Raw genomic sequence first — 19505 nt, forward strand, 5'->3', positions numbered from 1 at the left:
GATTTCCAGAACTTAGGGCCCAGGCAGCTGAAGGCATGGCTGCCAATAATGGAGCAATTAAAATCGGGGATGCTCAAGAGGCCAAAATTGGGAGTGTGGAGAGATCTCAGAGGGTTTTGAGGCTGGAGGAGATTATAAAGATAGGGATGAAATATGGAGACCATAGAAGGATTGGCAAACAGGGATGAGAATTTCAAAATAGAGACGCTGCTCAACTGGGATCCAATGTTGGTCAGTGAGCACAGGGCTGATAGTGAATGGGATTTGGTGCGAGTTAGGATACATCCAGAAGGGCTTTGGATGAGTTCAATTGTTTTTGAAGGGTGATGTTGTAGTATGGGTTCTTTAGATGTCTCAATGATGAGATCTTGAGATCTGTAATATTTAAACATGAACCATTTATTGTTAATCTTTAGCTATTTACAGATCCAAAGCATGGTCATGCATGGTGATGTTATCTCCATGCAGGCTGCTTCCAGAGTGTTCTTTCTAGGCTGTTCTCTCAATCTATTACCATGTGACTCTATACACCATACCATGGGCAATGCTATTCTCCAGTCCCACATTAACACTTGCTCTGCCTAGCACCTTTACATTACAGTGGCATGGAGGCACATCATGTGACATCATAAAACAGGTGGGAGATTCAAGGCCAGCATTTATTGCCCATCGCTAATTGCCCTTGGCTGCCATGTTTCTTGCATCAAAACAGTGGCTGTAAAACACTTCAAGACCTCCTAGCATCATGAAAGGTGCTACAGAAATGCAAGTCTTTCTTTATCGGGTGATGTAATCAGTTCTGGGCTCATTGACTGTGCTCAGTGTAACCACCAGGTGGGGCTCCAACATCAGAAAGGATTGCAGCTGTTCAAAATATGGTTTATTGTGAGTTTGTGCCCAGGCTGTCTCTACGAACAATTTTTTATTCTTTCACAGGATGCGGGCTTCACTGGCTGGGTATGCACACTGCAAACTTCCTTTCTGTAATTAAAAAGTCTCACCTGATTTTTTGCAGATGCTGTACAGAGGTTAATTAATGAGAGCAGTATCCCTTTACAGCTATCCACTGATTGTTACAACTCCATCTGGTGCTTTCCTGCTTGTTAACTGACACTAATCATCACTTTAAATCAATTAGGCAATGGTTGTAGAGAGGAAAGAAATTATTCACATTTTCAGCAGTTTAAAACAATTCGACTAAGTATGATTTTTATTACAGGTATTCTGATATCATTAACCTGCCTTGGAAGCCAGATGATTCTGTTCATTAACAGGCACTGAACTGGAAAGGAAGCGTTTACCTAACATACTGGCAGCATGTTTCAGTAGACCTGGTCACAGAGTGTCACATAGTATGTTCACGCCAGTGACACACTTTAAAATTGATCTTTAGATCATAGGTTCAAACTGATGCAACTGTTTAAAGTGGGGTGTACATCGTAGGGTCATGCAGGTAAATCTCTCATTAGATTGTAAGTTCATGCTGAGTGAGACTCTTTAAAGTGGGGCATTCCATCATGCTGGTGGATTGACGTACTATCCAGCAAGTGTGCAAAGATTCTCAGCCTGTGACCTCCCTGTGGTGACACAGGCCAGAGATGCTGAGAGGATTTATAGAGTTCTGATGCTGTCTTTAAATGATTATTGGCTCTATCATCTGGCCAGCAGCACAGACTGGTGAATGAGCCACCAAGGCAACATACTTTAATCCAAAGGGTGATTCACCCTGCTGCTCCCAGACAATGATTAATGGGAGCATAGCATGAAGGAACGAATTGCTCGTAAGCACTTTTCAATTTCTGATGTGAATTTTTAGGACCAGGATACAACCCATTGGCACAATAAACCATTCTTGATAGATGATCCCAACTCCAAATACCCACCTCACTGTAACCCACTACCCCAAATACCCACCAAACTGTAACCCTCTACCCTAAATACCCACCTCACCGTAACCCTCTACCCTAAATACCCACCTCACTGTAGTCCTCTACCCTAAATAACCACCCCACTGTAGCCCTCTACCCCAAATACCCACCTCACTATAACCCTCTACCCCAAATACCCACCTCACTGTAATCCTCTACCCCAAATTCCCACCTCACTGTAACCCTCTATTCCAAATACCCACCTCACTATAACCCTCTACCTCAAATACTCACCTCACTATAACCCTCTACCTCAAATACTCACCTCACTATAACCCTCTACCCCAAATATCCACCTCACTGTTTCCCTCAGCCTCACCAACCCACCTTCTGGCTGTATACTAGATCTCTGGTATTGGGCGAGGGTGTGCTTGTCAGGCTGGTTTGTTCAGCGAGGAGGGTCTATCTGTTAGTCTGATCACAGCTGCTGTGCCCTAATTCTCACACTCTTTGCCAGACCCTGAGCATTAAACAGGGATTTTGCAATAACTCTACTTGAGAAGCATTGACAGGTTCCATGAATCACCTGAGGGGTTGAGATTTACACAAATAAGCTGCAGTGTCAATGGTCAGCTCTTCAAAGGAATATTGGTGACTGGCACGTCTGGCCTACGTGTTTTACAAAGTTTAACACTTTACCACTTAGTTTGAAATTCAATACAACACCGAGGACACAACAAGGAGTACATTATCATTCTCATTTACATGAAATAGATCAAAGAAAAGAAATAACTATTCCTGCTGTGCATTTCACAACCTTGAGGTATCCAGTAAAGCACTATTTGAAAGGCAATTACTATCATAATATAGAAAATGTTACACAGCAAGCTCCCACGAACAGCAATGTGATAATGTGCAGATCATCTGATCAAGTAATGCTGGTTGACAGGCTAATTTTGGCGCGGGTACCTGGGACTCCTCTGCTCTTCTTTGAATGGTGTCATGGGACCTCTTCTGCCTTTTAGGTCGACCTGAGACAAGACATCAGTTTAACTGGCCATCTGAACGGTGGTACCTTCCACAGAGCAGCACTCCCTCATTAAGGCACCAACAGTGTCAACCTGCATTATGTAGCCCAGTCTCTGAAGAGGGACCTAAACCTGCAAGCTTATAACGTGGTGGTAGAGGTGTCTTTTGTGGGAGCTTACTGTGCACATTTGGCTGCTCTGTTTCCTACATTATAAGAGTCCCTGCACTTCAGAAGTACCTCATTGGCTGTATTGGACGCTTCAGGTCGTGAAAGCTGCTATATAAATCCAAGTCTTTCTATTTTATCTCCTACTCTGCTTGATGAGGTCACTAACATGGAGGGGGCAGGGTGAGACTCTCCTTATACTGGGAGTTCCTGTTCCACTGACACAAACGACATAAAGATACTGAGTGTACCAGAAAGGTACAAGGAGATGACACCAACGATACAGACAGGTTTCTCTGGGGGAGGTGGGACAATGTTATCCCCAAACAGCAGAGGTAAGCTCCCTACCTTCCTCACACTGCAATCACCAGCAGAATAAGCAATGTGGGGAGTGGGGGCAGTACGAAGAGACTCCAAGAGCATGATGCCAGTCGGAATACCAAGGACATATCTCTCAGATTATTAATCCCCTCACCATTTCTTAAGCAGTGCTCAATGATTAGAGCTGGGACAGAGGTGATCAGCATGGTTTTTTTTTAAAGTTAAGAGTTATTGCAAAATCCCTGTTTAATGCTCAGGGTCTGGCAAGGAGTGTGAGAATTAGGGCACAGCAGCTGTGATCAGACTAATAGATTGACCCTAAGATAAAAGCAAAAAACTGTGGATGCTGGAAATCCAAAACAAAAATAAAAATAAAAATAGACCCTCCTCTCTGAACAAACCAGCCTGACAAGCACACCTTCGCCCAATACCAGAGATCTATTATACAGTTGTCAGAATCTGCTATTATCGAGCCTTTATCATGAAATTGAGGCCCTGTCCGTCTTTTCAGGTAAAATATGCCATGGTATGACTCAGAGAGGAGCAGGGAAATTCTCCCAGTGGCCTACCCAATGTCTGAAATCAGATTATCTAGACATGAATTTAATTTCTATTTCTTGGGCCTTGCTGTGTACAAATGGCTGCTGTTTACCTAAACAACAACAGTGACTACACTTCTAAATCCTTTAACGTCTGTAAAGCACGCTGGGACATCCTGAGGTTGTGATAGGCGCCGTATAAAATGCAAGTGCTTTCTTTCTCTCTTTTGATGTTTGTGCTTTAAGAGTAAGGTGTTAAGTTACACAGAGAGTCTCATTTCCATAATCCCCAAACTCTTCAATTATTAAGAAAATTAATTTTAAAATAATCAGCTCTCTTCAGATGTCATCTCATCAAAAATGACAGCAGTTTTAGTATCAAATGAACCAAAAGCTTTGAATTGCAGAGTTACAGGTTGATGTATCCTGATAATTATTGTGTGGAACATGCTGAGTTAATCTGAGGATTAGTGTCATGCCCTGAATGTTGGTAGTTATGTAATTAAGTGTTAGTTCATGCCATATTTATTCTAAGTGTATAAAGTGCTGGGTTAATAAGAAATTTATATTTGTGACCCAATTCTCAAAGCACAAGTTTATAATCCACCTTTCACATCCTCCAACGCGTGGATGAAGTACTCTTTGAAGTGTAGTCACTTATGTAGTCATATTGTAGGAAACGTGGCAACCAATTTGCTCACAGTAAGCTCCTATAAACAGCAATGTTATACTAACCAGATAATCTGTTTTGGCGATCTGGTTGAGGAATAAATATTAACCAGGACACCAGGGATAGCACTCCTGTTCTTCTTCAAATCAAATCCTTCTGAAAGTACAGACAGGGCCTCAGCTTAACCTCAGCTGCACTAGGTGATGTGCTTATGGCTCTGTTTCAGAGGTGAGGGTGCTAGCAACTGAACCACAGCAAAACCCTAACATTAGGAAGGAGTGTGGTTACCTTGGTCAGGACAGAGTTTAATAGTGTGTCTGCCTAGTCCTATGAGTTAGCTGTTCCCTAACAGTTATCGAAGAGCTAATCACAGTGCCACCCAGTTCTTAGACAATATGGGGTGGAATCTTACAAGAGTGGGGCCGTAATATGTGGCAAGCCATTCAAATGTGCATTGATTTCAGCGGGAGCGTAAGATCCCGCCGACATAAAAACCTGCCCTATGATGCAAAGTTGACAGTCAGATTATATGTTGAAATCAGCTGTTGGTGCAGTTTTGATTCAGAGGAAAGCCAGAGCCACCCAGTTTTCTCATCAGAGTCACTCTCCAACAGAATAAAGAAATGAAAGAACTTGCATTTATATAGTGCTTGTCACAACTTTGGAATATCACAAAATGTTTTACAGTCAGTGGAAGAATAGGAACAGGAGGAGTTCATTCAGCCTATAGTATAAGGGTCTGGCATGTATGGGGTTAATGTGGGACTGAGTACAGTATGTAAGAAGGCACATGACCCAGAGCCAGCGGTGTTGAGCAGAGGTGTGTAAAGCCTAAGAATGTTGATCACTCCTAGCTTGTACCCTTTCCTGTGTAAATAGTTCTAATAGTTAATAAAGAATTACTGTTAACCTACAGAAGACTAGAGACATTTTTAAGACATACTGATCTGTAACTAATACCCTCCCAACACTGCCCTCGAGCCTACACCATAGTTCAGATCATGGTTGATCTGCACTTGAAGTCCAATGAAGTATTTTTGAATTTAGTTTTGCAGGGAAATGCAGAGGCCTTTCTGCAGAAACAGCAATGGAATAAATGAACAGGCAATCTGTTTTTGTGATTTTTTTAAAAAAATTCATTCACGAGATGTGAGCATCGCTGGCTAGGCCAGGATTTATTGCCCATCCTTAATTGCCCTTGAGAAGGTGGTGGTGAGCTGCCTTCTTGAACCTCTGCAGTTCATGTGTTGCAGGAACACCCACAGCCCTACACATTTTAGCTGTTTGATACAACTGAGTTGCTTGCTAGGCTATTTCAGAGGACAGTTAAGAGTCAACCACATTGCTGTGGGTCTGGAGTTACATGTAGGGAAGACCAAGGAAGGTGCATCTGTGAGCTAGATGGGCTTTTATGGCAATCGAAAGTGATTTCATGGTCAAGTTGATTGAAGGATCAATGTTGATCCAGGTACTGGGATAACTCCCCCGCTTTTCTTCAAAATAGTGCCATGGATGTCCACATGCACCTGAGAGAGCAGACAAGGCCTTGATTTACACCTAACCCCAAGGACAGCACCTCCAGTAGTGCAGCACCCCCTTGGGTGAATTACAATTATATTACCATCTCTGCCTTCATTAAAAAATACATTTTGTCTTAAATATCTTAGTGTTCTTTTTAACTCTAAGGCAAATATATCCTAAGATAAGGAGAGCTGTAGACAGTACTCAAGGTGTGGTACACCAAAGCCCTACACTGTTGCAGCAAGACTTTCTTACACTGATAGATCAACGCCGCTTGCAATAAAGACTACCTCCAACCTCACATACATACGAACATACGAATTAGGAGCTGAGTAGGCCATTTGTCCCCTCAAACTTGCTCCGCCATTCTATAGGTTCATGGCTGCTCTGTTTGTGGTCTCAACTCCACATTCCACATGCCTCCCATAACTTTTGACTCCCTTGTTAATCAAGAATATATCGACATCTTCCTTAAAAGTATTCAATGACCCTGCGTCCACTGTTTTCTGGCGAAGAGACTCATGACCTTCTGAGAGAAAAATATTCTCCTCATCTACATCTTAAGTAGGAGACCACTTGTCTTTAACCTGTGTCCCCTGGCTCTAGTCTCTCCCACAAGGAGACACATCCTGTCAACATCTCACATAATGTGTTGGCATTATGGATTATGCCTACACATAATAGTATATCAGACATGGTCCCAGTGCTCCATGACACTGACAGCAAAGGTGCTAAATGAATCAAAGGGCATAGGAATAGTGATGGAAAGTACAGTTAAGGCAGAAGACCTTTGCTGAATAACAGGGAAGGCTGAAAGGGCTTAGTCCAGCTCCTTTTTGCGATTATGAGCTGTGGCATGCAAGTCACATGAGAGCATGCAATTCCCCTTTAAGAAGGGGGGGGGAACCCGTTGCGTGAGTGACATGTGGTTTAGCCAATCGTAGCTGCGTCAGCGTCAAGGGGGGGGGGGATGGGGAGGAACCATCCCGTGCGGTCTGGACAACGGAATTTGATCGGCGTCAGCCGTGGCTAATAGGGATCCGGGGGGGGGGGGGGCGGGACCGGGATTGGCCAATGGCAACGGGGCGGTGGGCGGGTGGGCAGCCGAGAATGGGTGCTTTGTGTTGTCGGCGGCGTCGGGAGGCAGGGATTTGGGCGCTCGCGGCTCGCTGAGAGGTTTTCGTGTCGGAGTGAGGCGGGGGCCTGGCCCGAGTGCTTACAGCTTTTATTTACGCAGTGTGTTTAATATTATATTGTGGGTGTGGAGGCTGTGGACGGGCATTTGGAGGAGGAGGGGGAGGGGGAGGGGGAGGGGGGGGGTTTGTTTTGCTTCTGTCGGTGGGGATTTAAGATGGCGGCGGCGGTCCCTGGGCTCGGTCCCCGGTTACTATGGGCCGCCCTGCTCCTGGCAGCTTCCTCGGCCTGCCCCCCGCCATGTTCCTGCACTGACGGCCTGGTGGACTGCAGCAGGCGCCGGGCGACTGCCGTTCCTCAGCAGCTTCCAACCTGGGTCCAACAGCTGTGAGTATTGGGGCGGGCGGCCGAGAAAATAAACAAAACGCGCGGGCGGGCCCGGCACACACTGCAGCGAGCAGCATCATTGTGTCCTGGGCTCAGTGCAGGGAAGCTACTGCAGTCACTGGTGACATACTGATAGTTTCCTTTGATCTTAAAATGTATAAATTGCAGCCAGAAGCTTATGTAAGAACAGAAAACGTTTGCAATACTCATAAGGTCAGGTAGGCGACTCTGGAAAGAGAATCAAGAGGTTTTTTTTTGAAAAATATACTTTATTCATAAAATATCTGGAAGAACATTCCAAACCATTTCAAAATCACCATCACATAAGTACAATCAGATTCAACTATTATACATGTATCACAAGGTGCATCAATACAATCAATGAATATTACAATCATTTCAACATGGTCAATGCAGACAATCAGACAATGGTATTGGAGTTATCAACATACATCATGTTGCACTCTGAGGTGCTTCAATACATTTATAATACAATTAGTATTCACTGCATACATTCATTTTGAGCTGTACAGCCCGAGGGGCTCTCAACAGTTCCCAGTCCCTCGGTGCACTGTGGCAGAAGGGTCTTAGACAGCGACCTTTCCCCATTGCGCCTTTGCGGCAGCTGCCCCAAACTTTAGTGCGTCCCTCAGCACGTAGTCCTGGACTTTGGAATGTGCCAGTTTGCAACACTCGGTTGGGGGCAACTCTTTGTGTTGGAAGACCAACAAGTTTCGGGCAGACCAAAGAGCGTCTTTCACCGAGTTGATGATCCTCCAGCTGCAGTTGATGTTTGTCTTGGTGTGTGTCCCTGGGAACAGCCCGTAGAGCACAGAGTCCTGTGTCACAGAATTGCTCGGGATGAACCTCGACAGAAACCACTGCATCTCTCTCCAGACCTTCTTTGCAAAGGCACAATCCACCAGGAGGTGAACAACGGTTTCGTCCCCACCACAGCCACCTCGAGGGCAACGTGCAGAGGGTGTGAGACTCCTGGCGTGTAGGAAGGATCTGATGGGGAGGGCCTTTCTCACCATCAGCCAAGCTCCATCTTGGTGCTTGTTGGAAAGTTCTGGCGATGAGGCCTTCTGCCAAATGATTTCGACAGTCTGCTTGGGGAACCATCCCACAGGATCCACCCTCCTTTTCCCGCAGGGCCTCTAAGACGTTACGTGCTGACCACTGCCTGATGGACTTATGGTCAAAGGTGTTTCTCTGCATTAATTTTTCCACCAGGGACAGGTGGTACGGCACTGTCCAACTACTTGGAGCGTTCTGCGACAGCGTGGCCAGACCCATCCTTTGCAACACCAGGGACAGGTAGAACCTCAGCACGTAGTGACACTTGGTGTTTGCGTACCGAGGGTCTATGCACAACTTAATACAGCCACACACAAAGGTGGCCATCAGTATGAGTGCGATGTTGGGCACGTTTTTTCCCCCTTTATCTAGAGGCTTGTACATCGCGTCCCTGCGGACACGATCCATTTTCAACCTCCAGATAAAGCGAAAGATGGCTTGGGTGATCACCATCGCGCAGGAGTCTGGAATGGGCCAGACCTGCGCCATGTACTGCAACAGTGAGAGTGCCTCACACCTGATGACCAGGTTCTTACCTGCAATGGAGAGGGAGTGTCGCTCCTACATGCCCAGTTTTCTTTTCACCATAAACATTCACACCTTCTAGTTTCTAACACATGCCCCAGTCCCTCCGAACCATATCCCCAGCACCTTCAGGCCGTCAGCCCTGACGGTGAAGGGGACAAAGGATCGGTCAGCCCAGTTCCCAAAGAACATGGCCTTGCTCTTCCGACGATTTACCTTAGCTCCCGAGGCCAGTTCAAACTGGTCGCAGATGTGGATCAGTCTGCACGCCGACAGCAGATCCGAGCAGAAGACGGGATCATCGTCCATGTACAGGGAGGCTTTGATGTGAATGCCTCCACTGCCTGAGATTGCCACTCCTCTTATGCCCAGATCCTTCCTGACAGACTCATCAAAGGGTTCAATGCAACACACACAAAGGACTGGGGAGAGAGGGCAGCCCTGCTTGAATCCAGATTTAATAGGAAAGCTATCTGATTCCCACCCCTTGATTGAGACTGCGCTACTGATGTTAGTGTCGAGCAGTTGGATCCAATTGCGAATTCCCTTCCCAAACCCCATTTTGGAGAGCACATCCACCATGTAGGTGTGCGATATTCTTTCAAAGGCCTTCTCCTGATCCAGGCTGATGAGGCAGGTATCCACACCCCTGACCTGTGCATAGGCAATCGTATCCCTGAACAGCGCAAGGCTGTCAGAGATCTTCCTGCCCGGCACAGTGCAGGTCTGGTCAGGGTAGATCACCAATTCCAGTGCGGACTTCACCCAATTGGCGATGACCTTGGACAGAATCTTATAGTCCACATTCAACAGTGAAATGGGTCGGCAATTTCTAATCTCCTCCCTTTCCCCCTTGTGCTTGTAGATGAGGGTGATGATGCCTTTCCTCATGGATTCTGACAGGCTGCCGGCCAAAAGCATACTCTTGTACATTTCTAGCAGGTCTGGGCCGATCCAGTCCCACAGAGCCGAATACAACTCCGCTGGCAAGCCTTCGCTTCCGTGAGTTTTACTCTTCTCGAAGGACTCAAGGGCCTTAGTCAGTTCATCAGGAGTTAGCGGTTTGTCTAGGCTTTCCCGTGTACTGTCGTCTAAGACCTCCGTGATAGAGGACAGGAAGGACTGGGAGGCCATGCTGTCTGTGGGCTTCACGTCATACAATCCAGCACAAAAGGATTTGCTGATCCTCAAAATGTCGGACTGCGATGACTTTACTGAGCCGTCTTCTTCCTTCAGGCTGCTGATCACAGAGCTCCCTCTGTGTACCTTTTGGAAGAAGAAATGTGAGCACGTCTCATCCTTCTCCATGGAGCGGACTCTGGAATGGAAGATGATCTTGGAGGCCTCCGAGGCAAAGAGCGAGGCTTGCTGGCTCTTCACCTCTTGGAGTTCCTCCTTGACATCGACCCCCATCGACTGCAGCCAGAGCAGATTCTGCATGTTTTTCTGGAGTCGGGACGTTTCCCTCTGTTCCTTTCTAGCTTTCTGGGTGCCTTTGAGGATGAAAAACCTCTTGATGTTTCCCTTGATCACTTCCCACCGGTGTGTCAGGGACTCAAAGAGGGGTTTCACGGTTCTCCAACCTTTGTAATCCCTCTTGAGCCCATCAGTGTTCTCTGGGGTCAGCAGTTGCACGTTTAGCTTCCATACCCCCCCTGCCCACCCTCTGGTCTTCCTCTAAGTGACAGTCAGCCAGTAGGAGGCAGTGGTCAGAGAAGAACACCGGCTTGACATCGGTGGATCTGACTGCGAATGCACGGGACACAAACAGGAAGTCTATTCTGGAATGGATGGACCCGTCTGGCCGCGACCAGGTGTATCTACGCTGCGCTCCGTATGCAGGGTTGCTGAAGCCGTTGCGCAGCTTGGCATCCTTAACTGTTTCCATCAGGGACCTGGACATAGCGTCCAATCTGCTGTCGGTCCAGCCGCATCGATGATGCAGTTGAAGTCACCGCCCAGAATGACCGGCCTGGAGGTCGCCAGCAGCACTAGGAGCTGCTGAAAAACCGCCAGCCGCTCGGCCTTTTGGAGTGGAGCATTCTTGTACATTACATCTGCTACGAGGAGGCGCCCGCCCACCACCTCCTTAACCTCGGAGACAGTGAAAGTTGCCTCCCCGCAGTAGAATACCCAGGCCAGAGGAACAAGAGTCGTTTCCTCCCGACCAGATGGCCTGTGGGACCACCATCGTGACCGTTGCCTGTAGGAGCTGAGGTGCGGTATCACACACTCCTGCAGAAACAACAGGTCAGCTTTGATCTTGGCAAGGTAGTCCAAGGTCGCAACACATCGCGTAGTAGATTTAATGCCACGCACATTTATGGATACAATCGTTACACCAATTTTAAAGCATTTAATCTCTTACCAAACCTGTTGTCTCTGAGAGTCCCAGACCTTTGTTCTGCTCCTGCATACCCATAGTGTTCACAAATTGCCTGACTTTGGATGGGCTGAGGAAACTCCTGAACCTCCCCATTGGAGATATTCTGCTCAGCTGGCATCTGGGGGTTTGTGTAGAGAACGGGATTTGAAATGTGTCGTCCGTCCCCGTCCCCCCCCCCGCCCCTGGGCATTGCTGCTCCTGGCTTCCCGGAGCTGGGGTGCGCTGGGTGCTTCACTGCTCCCAGATTCCTGGGGCTGGGGTGTGCTGGCCTCTTCGGGTTGTGGGCAAAATTGGGGTGTGCTGGTCTCCTCATTGTCTCCAATGTTCTGGAGCTCGGGTGTCTCGTTCTCCAACTCCCTAGAGCTTTGCCGCTTCTTCTGTAGGTGCCGCCCTTGCACTTCTTCGTCCGAAGAGCAGTTGCCCTTGTCATCCATGTCGGATGCGAGACGCCTCTTGCCACTTGTCTGGGAAGTGGCTTGGTCCCTTCTTAACCCCTTCTTCCTTTTGGCTCTCTTCACCAGCTGCCACTCCCCCTGCTGATTTTCCGCTGCTTCCTCCCTCCATTGATTGGCTCTCCTGAGGAGTGGGAGGTTCAGTCAATGACCTTTCCTATCAGAGGAGTTCTAATGAAAGATCATCGGCCTGAAACCTTAATTCTGTTTCTCCCCCCACAGGTGCTGCCTGACCTGCAAGTATTTTCTGTTTCAGATTTCCAGAATACACAGCATTTTGTTTTTGTCATTTGCTAGCTTAATCGGTTTCCAGTGTTCAAAATGGGGACAAATAGGAGATCCCCAAAATGATTAGATATCCCCCTGTAATAAAAACAGAATTTGTATCCCCCTCACTGAACTAGCAAGGTAGTGGCTCTGTTCACTTCCTTTGAATCGTAACTCATATGCAAAACTATCTGGCATTTCAAAAGGAAAACACATCCGGTTGTGGAATGGAAATCCCAAAATAGTTGAATATCCCAGCTTTAATGCAAACCGAATTTGCATTATTCAATCCCCCCCTCTAAACTAGTTATCAAAAATAAATTCCAAGTATTTCCCAGTTGTAGATTCCACAGTAGATCAAACCCATCCAAGCCAGCAGCTGTCCTGATGCATATCAGCACTCGTAAAATTTTATGATCTGGCTGATTCCCCGATGGCGATTTGACCTCCCAGTGCTGACTTTGTATGAACACATCCTGATACTTTCCCAGCCCCTTGTCGCTGTTAAATGCAGTTAGGTCCTTGTGGGTATAGTAGATGAGCTCTAATTGTTATTCTTTGGAATGCATTACCTGACACTGTAGTGGAAGCAGATTGAAGTGTGACTTTCAAAAGGGAATTGGATAAATACTTGAAGAGAAAAAATTGCAGGGCTGCAACGAAAGAGCAGGGGAGTGATTCTCTAATCTGTCAGGTTTGTTCCATTTGGACTGTGTAGATTTTGGAAGACTGCAATCCTTCCCAAAATATTGGGGTGTTTAAATACACTTTAAGATTCTGTAAATAATTCCAGACTGGGTGCATATTTGTCAATATCTTTAACACTTTGTCCCGTGTGCAACAACTTGTACTTATGTGGTACCTCCTATCAAGTCCAGAGCATTTCACATCCTATTATTTTATCATTGAAGTATGGTCACTGTTGTCATGTAGGAAAGCCTAACAACCAATTTGCACACAAATAGGAACTTCAAACAGGAATGAGATGAATCTTTGATAAATTTTGGCCAGTGTTTCAACAAATGATTTGCAGTTTGTTTTTCAATAACTAGTTCACTAATGAATTAACATTTTTGTTAGAGAAATCTGGAGTTTTTGTTTCCAAGTAAGAGTCTCTAAAGGAAAACTGGATTAGCATGTAGATTTGGCCCATTTACTACTTTGCTATTTATTGACAACCTCGATTCAGATTCCATTCAGTCATGCAGGCTTAAGGTCCTCAGCTTTATTTCAACAGTCTTGTGCTAAATTAGTTTAGACAGAAATTAGAGCACTCCTGTGTGTCTCATTATACCTAGTTAGGAAGAGCAAAATCAGAAAGAGTTCCTGCCCTTGATCACTGCCTGGTGTCCTTGCCAGGTGAAAGTGTGAAAGTCAAATGTGGATCTGGTATGATGCCCACCACAGACAAATTTCCCGCCGCACTCAGGTGAAGAATCATCAGCCAGATGAGTTAACAGCAGGGCGACTAGTGCTCACTGAATTTTACTTGAGTGCAACGTTCCCTCTAATCTTTATTTGGAGCGCATGGGAGATTTATTTTAAGAGCACAGCCCCTTTAAATTTTTTTGCACACACATACACTTATGGCAACTTAAAGTGGTCGGCTTATGCACGGTCTGTGTGAGGTCCTTTGGGTTGCTGCGCAGCCACACAGTTTACAGGAAATATTGCTTGAGCGGTAAAGGAGCTGTTCTGTTTTAACTAATGATGCAGTGATATAGTGATTCTGATATCCTACTCTGGGCCAATTATACATGGCAGCCAATCCCCCCCTCCCCCCCCAAAAGTAATGATTGATGAAGCCAATTTTATCACCGTGGCTATGATTGGCTAACTTGGCACAGGGCAGAGACAGAATGGGTGACTATTTAATCTCAACAAGTAATCTCAGCAGAATATAACTTCCTACGATTTCTCACAGGAACATTAGCTGACGAAATTTGACATTGAATCACTTTGGAGGTATTGGGTCAGCTGACTGAAAGCTTGGTGAAAGAGACAGGTTTTAAGGAGTGTCTTAAAGGAGGAGAGAGAGAGAGAGGTTCAAGGAGTGAACCCCAGAGCTTGAGGCCCAGACAGCTGAAGGTACGGTTGTCAGTGGTGGAGCAATGGAAATCGGGGATGTGAAAGGGGCTAGAATTGGAGCAGTGCAGATATCTGGAAGCGATCTCAGGTGGAGGAGATTACTGATATAGGGAGGGGTCAAGGCATGAGAGATTTGAAAACAAGGGTGCAAGTTTTAAAATGAGTCCTTCAAAGAAGCTTCAGAGTCTGGACACTTAGGCAGCTTTCAGTAATTCCCGGTGGCAGGCTGAAGCACTACGTTGGTGGAGGGCTTGCAGCAGACCATGTACATTGCCTTGCAGCACAAAAGTAGAAGGGGATGGTTAAAAAATATTAAACTTCAAAAGAGAAAAAAACAAATACAGTACATCATTATAAAAATTTACTGCAACATTAAGCAAAGTGCATTGCTTGGGATATGATTGAAGCTGTCCTAGGTAATCTAACAAAATGATCACTTTTAAAAATAAATATCAATTTCAAATTCTGGTCTTGTTTATCAGTGCAGGGTTATTGTCAAACGGAAATCTGGTACTGCATTAGTAAAATGCAATTCTTCCTTTAATGGTGATGGATTCTTGAGCATGGAATGCATGAGTCACCTTCATTGGGTTCTTTTTGAAGTCAAAATGAAATCTAAGTGTATCATATTTCACTGATCGCAAGATTGCAGGATAATTATCAATAAGGAAGACCCCTGAACCCATACTAGTTTAAGCTTTCAAAAACACCCTGCCCCCCCCACAAATCTTCCTCTTGTAGCATCCAGTAATTTCAAAATGTAGCAAGGATTTTTGCCTCCCAACACTGCCAGGAAGTAAATTCAAGCATTGATTATTCTCTGTGAAACTCCCAATATCAGTCCTAAAATTATTTATTACTAGTTTAAACCTGTGTCTCCTTGTTCTGCTCCCATAATTTAATTTTAAGAGCTGTTCTTGATTTACCTTTCCTGTCCTGCCGTTAATACAATATAAATGCAGAATCGGGCCCTTTCATTATTTTAAAGGTCACCTTGCAGTCTCCTCTTTCCTATAGGAGAGGACCCCTACCTAATCAGTCTTTACTGATGGTGTAGAAGGTCTACTGGATACAACTTTCTCCATTGCTTATACCGTTTTTGTAATATGGAGACCAGGACTGTACACAATACTCTTAGGCGTGGTCTAACCAAGGTGCTGTAAAATCAAATGACATCCGTGCTTTTCAATTCCATTCCTCTAGAAACTGTATTCTCTTGTATCCAACATACCCCTTTTTTGCACTGCACAGGCAATGTGTTTAAGTGTGTGACCCCTCTAAATTTTTTTGCATGCTTACATTTTGCGACCTGCGATCTGGGAATTTTTGGTTGCTGCTCAGATGTAAAGCTTAGAGAGAGCATTGCTCGTATCCCTCCATAAGATCATCACTTAGATGTGTTTTCTTAAGGCTGAAAAGCCCAAATCTCTCCAGTGTTTCTTCATAACCTCAGATCCTTGAAGCCGGTGGTCAGCTTCATAGCTCTGCCCAGCACTGCCTCCAACGCTTGAATGTCGTGGCCCTTTTCTAATGGCAGCCAGAAGTGAAGGTGATGTCTGACCAGAGCATCATGCATTTTGATCATAACTTCCTCTGACTTGTAATGTTTTGACTGCGTAATTCAAACTTTTTATTGCCTTTGTTAATTGCTGCTATGTATTTGTCAGGCATGTTTAGTGCCAAGCCTACTAAGACTCCGAAATCTTTTGTTGCTTCATGCATGGCTATTTTACCACTGTTCGTGTGTCTGACATTAACCCTTTGTTGTGCAGTTTATAGGTGAAGATGCAAGAATTTTTAGTAGTCACAAGGTTTATAATTTTATGAAAACAGCATTGCACCTTTGATCATTTAAAATATCTTCACCATTTTCTGTTTCAAAAATTTAAGTGTAGCTTGTTTCACTGCAACAGTTGAAATCTGACCATAAAAAGGAGGTTTTTGTCCATTGTGCATTTACAATTGTGTAATTATAATTTAGTTTTGCCTTAATGTTTTAGTTGCATTCCTTCAAGAAGAATTCCGAGGGTGCTATGTTTTATTGTGTAACTCTTTCGAGTATGTTTTATTGTGTACAGAAAGCATGAATGTTTTGGTGTTAATCAGAGCTTGTTAAACACATGCTGTAATTCTAATTTCATCTGAACTTTACAAGGTTAAGCAGCAGGTCCTCTATAATTGGTCATGTGCAGCATGGTGTCTTGTTATACAGTGAAAATAACCAACAATGGCCCTCCTTTTATTCTGCAAAGGGATCATAAATTGGTTTCTTATGAATTGGTTTGCATGCTTGTATAGGACGTCCTGCTGATTTAGCAAATATTTGTTAAAAATTGCTGTGGGCATAGTTTCACATACATAGTTACTTAGTCTGATGTACAAGTGACATATCCTCTCAATCTCCACCTGAGGATTTTTTTCTATCCTCTCAGTAAACAATCAAACAGTAACGGTGGGCATCGATGATTGTCAGCTTGGCCTATTGTCAGCTAATCTTGGCACAAGACTCCTGAGTGGAGAGATATTGGAGGTGTACAGTCAGTGAAGGAACGTTCCCATTTCATGCAACTTCCATATGATTATTCTGGATGTTTGGTCTGATCATAGGCTAAAGTCATTGTCAGTCACCCATTGCTGGGGCTACTAGCTCTGTCCTCAACACTTAAGGCAGTGGCTTGAATCCTGATGCGTTTGAGACTGCCTGTGATCATTCTTTCATTGAGTCTGCAACTTATTGGTTGATTAAGAATGAGCTCATCTGCCTTTTGATGGTTTTTCCTCCATCAAGTGTCTCACTCCCCATCTCCAGGTGCTCATTTGCTACCTGGTTATTAGTACTGTCTGCTGTCAATATGGTAGCAAGTTTTAACACCTGACCTGAGTCCACTGAGTATTGACACATAAGCATTTATTTCCAGATTAGCTCTCATGTAAGAGAGTCGTTTAACAAAAAAAAGTTTAGCAAATGCCCTCTTGACATGAAGCTGAACTTCTCTCTGAGGACAGCCCCAAATAAATCCTCTATTGTCCTTAATGGTCCCTTTTGATTAGATTCTCCAAACTGTATCATTCCATTGGGTTGTGTGTCTACATGAATTGACTTTTTAGAATCCTCATTTACTTTAAAAGTCTGCCATGGTCTTGCCCTACATCATTTTCATAGTGTCCTCCCGACCTTTATTCTTGCATGTGCCTGTCACTGCAATGTAACAACCGTGTTAGCCATTGTTCATTGTCCTCTGCAACATTCTTCTGGGATCCATGTGCATTGTCTCCCTCGTCCTCTCAAAATTTTCTTTGGGCCACTTCTCTTTGGTTTTGCTTCCAATTCCTATCTTAATCCTTCTTTGGTTTCCCCTTGCCCACTGGTTTCCACCCTCTTTTGTGTTGTATTTTATGGTTCTCTATGCATTGGAAGCACTATGGAAATCAAGTTGTTTAGACCAGTTTTTTTAAAAGTAAAGCTGAATGTTGACTGTTTGATATTTTAGAGCCTGTGTGTTTTATGTAAAATTTAAATATAGATGTAAATAATGTTTTCCTATGCTATTTGAATAAATTAATATATTTTCAAGGTTTTAGTAATTATCAAGTTGGAAGTCGATTGAGATAAAGTGAAAATACTTGAACGCTGAAGTCTAGAAGCAAAGTTAGTCAGGATAAATCTAATTGAGATGAAGTATTAAATAATTTAATATAAAAGCAAAATATTGCAGGTGCTGAAAATCTGAAATGAAAACAGAAAACACTGGAAATGTTCAGGAAGCCAGGCAGCATCTGTGGAGAGAGCAACAGAGTAAACAATGACCTTTCATCAGAACTAACGCAAAAGATGCAACACCTGCCCCTTCACTTCCTCTCTCCTCACCGTCCAAGGACCCAAACACTCCTTTCAAGTGAAGCAGCATTTCACTTGCATTTCCCCCAACTTAGTCTACTGCATTCGTTGCTCCCAATGTGGTCTCCTCTACATTGGAGAGACCAAACGTAAGCTGGGCGACCGCTTTGCAGAACACCTGCGGTCTGTCCGCAAGAATGACCCAAACCTCCCTGTCGCTTGCCATTTTAACACTCCACCCTGCTCTCTTGCCCACATGTCTGTCCTTGGCTTGCTGCATTGTTCCAGTGAAGCCCAACGCAAACTGGAGGAACAACACCTCATCTTCCGACTAGGGACTTTACAGCCTTCTGGACTGAATATTGAATTCAACAACTTTAGGTCATGAGCTCCCTCCCCCATCCCCACCCCCTTTCTGTTTCCCCCTTCGTTTTTTTTTCCAATAAATTATAAAGATTTTCCTTTTCCCACCTATTTCCATTATTAAAAAAAAAACCACTAGAGCTAAACCTTGAGTGCCCTACCATCCATTCTTAATTAGCACATTCGTTTAGATAATATCACCAACTTTAACTTTAACACCTATGTGTTCTATTGTACTATTGTCGTTGACATCTTTTGATGATCTGCTTCTATCACTGCTTGTTTGTCCCTACAACCACACCAACCCCCTCCACCTCTCTGTCTCTATCTCTCCGCCCCCCCACACACACACCTTAAACCAGCTTATATTTCAGCTCTTTCCTGGACTCGAACTCAAGTTCTGTCGAAGGGTCATGAGGACTCGAAACGTCAACTTTTTTCTTCTCCGCCGATGCTGCCAGACCTGCTGAGTTTTTCCAGGTAATTCTGTTTTTGTTTTGGATTTCCAGCATCCGCAGTTTTTTTGTTTTTGTTTTTATGAAATGTTAACTCTGTTTCTCTCCCCACAGATCTGCAGAGTATTTCCAGCATTTTCTGTTTTTACTTTATATTAAATTACTATTTTCAGCTAAACAGGGAAGGCGGGTGGGGGAAATCTAAACTTAAATTAATGCAAAGTACATTTAAACTGCTGTTTAAAAAGAAGAAATGCTTGGAAAAATCTGGCAGGCTGGATAATAAAGACACAAAACCTGGGCCTATTCAAATGCTATAATGGAAGACTGAGGGTACTGAGTGAGATTCAACAGCTCAATCTCTTACTTCCTTTATTTTTTCTTTCTTTGGTCCTCTGACCAAAAATCTCTCTCTT

General features: G+C 44.5%; 1 protein-coding gene across 1 annotated transcript in view; it reads left to right on the forward strand.

Annotated features, from left to right (window-relative positions):
* Window positions 1-7458: 7458 nt before the first annotated feature.
* lrig2 (leucine-rich repeats and immunoglobulin-like domains 2) overlaps window positions 7459-19505 on the forward strand; it is a 97126-nt gene continuing 85079 nt past the window's right edge. The window contains exon 1 of the mRNA XM_041195401.1: window positions 7459-7635. Coding sequence (XP_041051335.1) covers window positions 7466-7635 — 170 coding nt within the window. The 5' untranslated portion in view covers window positions 7459-7465. The remainder of the gene's footprint in view (window positions 7636-19505) is intronic.

The sequence above is a fragment of the Carcharodon carcharias genome, chromosome 9 (assembly GCF_017639515.1).
Source record: "Carcharodon carcharias isolate sCarCar2 chromosome 9, sCarCar2.pri, whole genome shotgun sequence".
Taxonomy (NCBI): Eukaryota; Metazoa; Chordata; class Chondrichthyes; order Lamniformes; family Lamnidae; genus Carcharodon; species Carcharodon carcharias.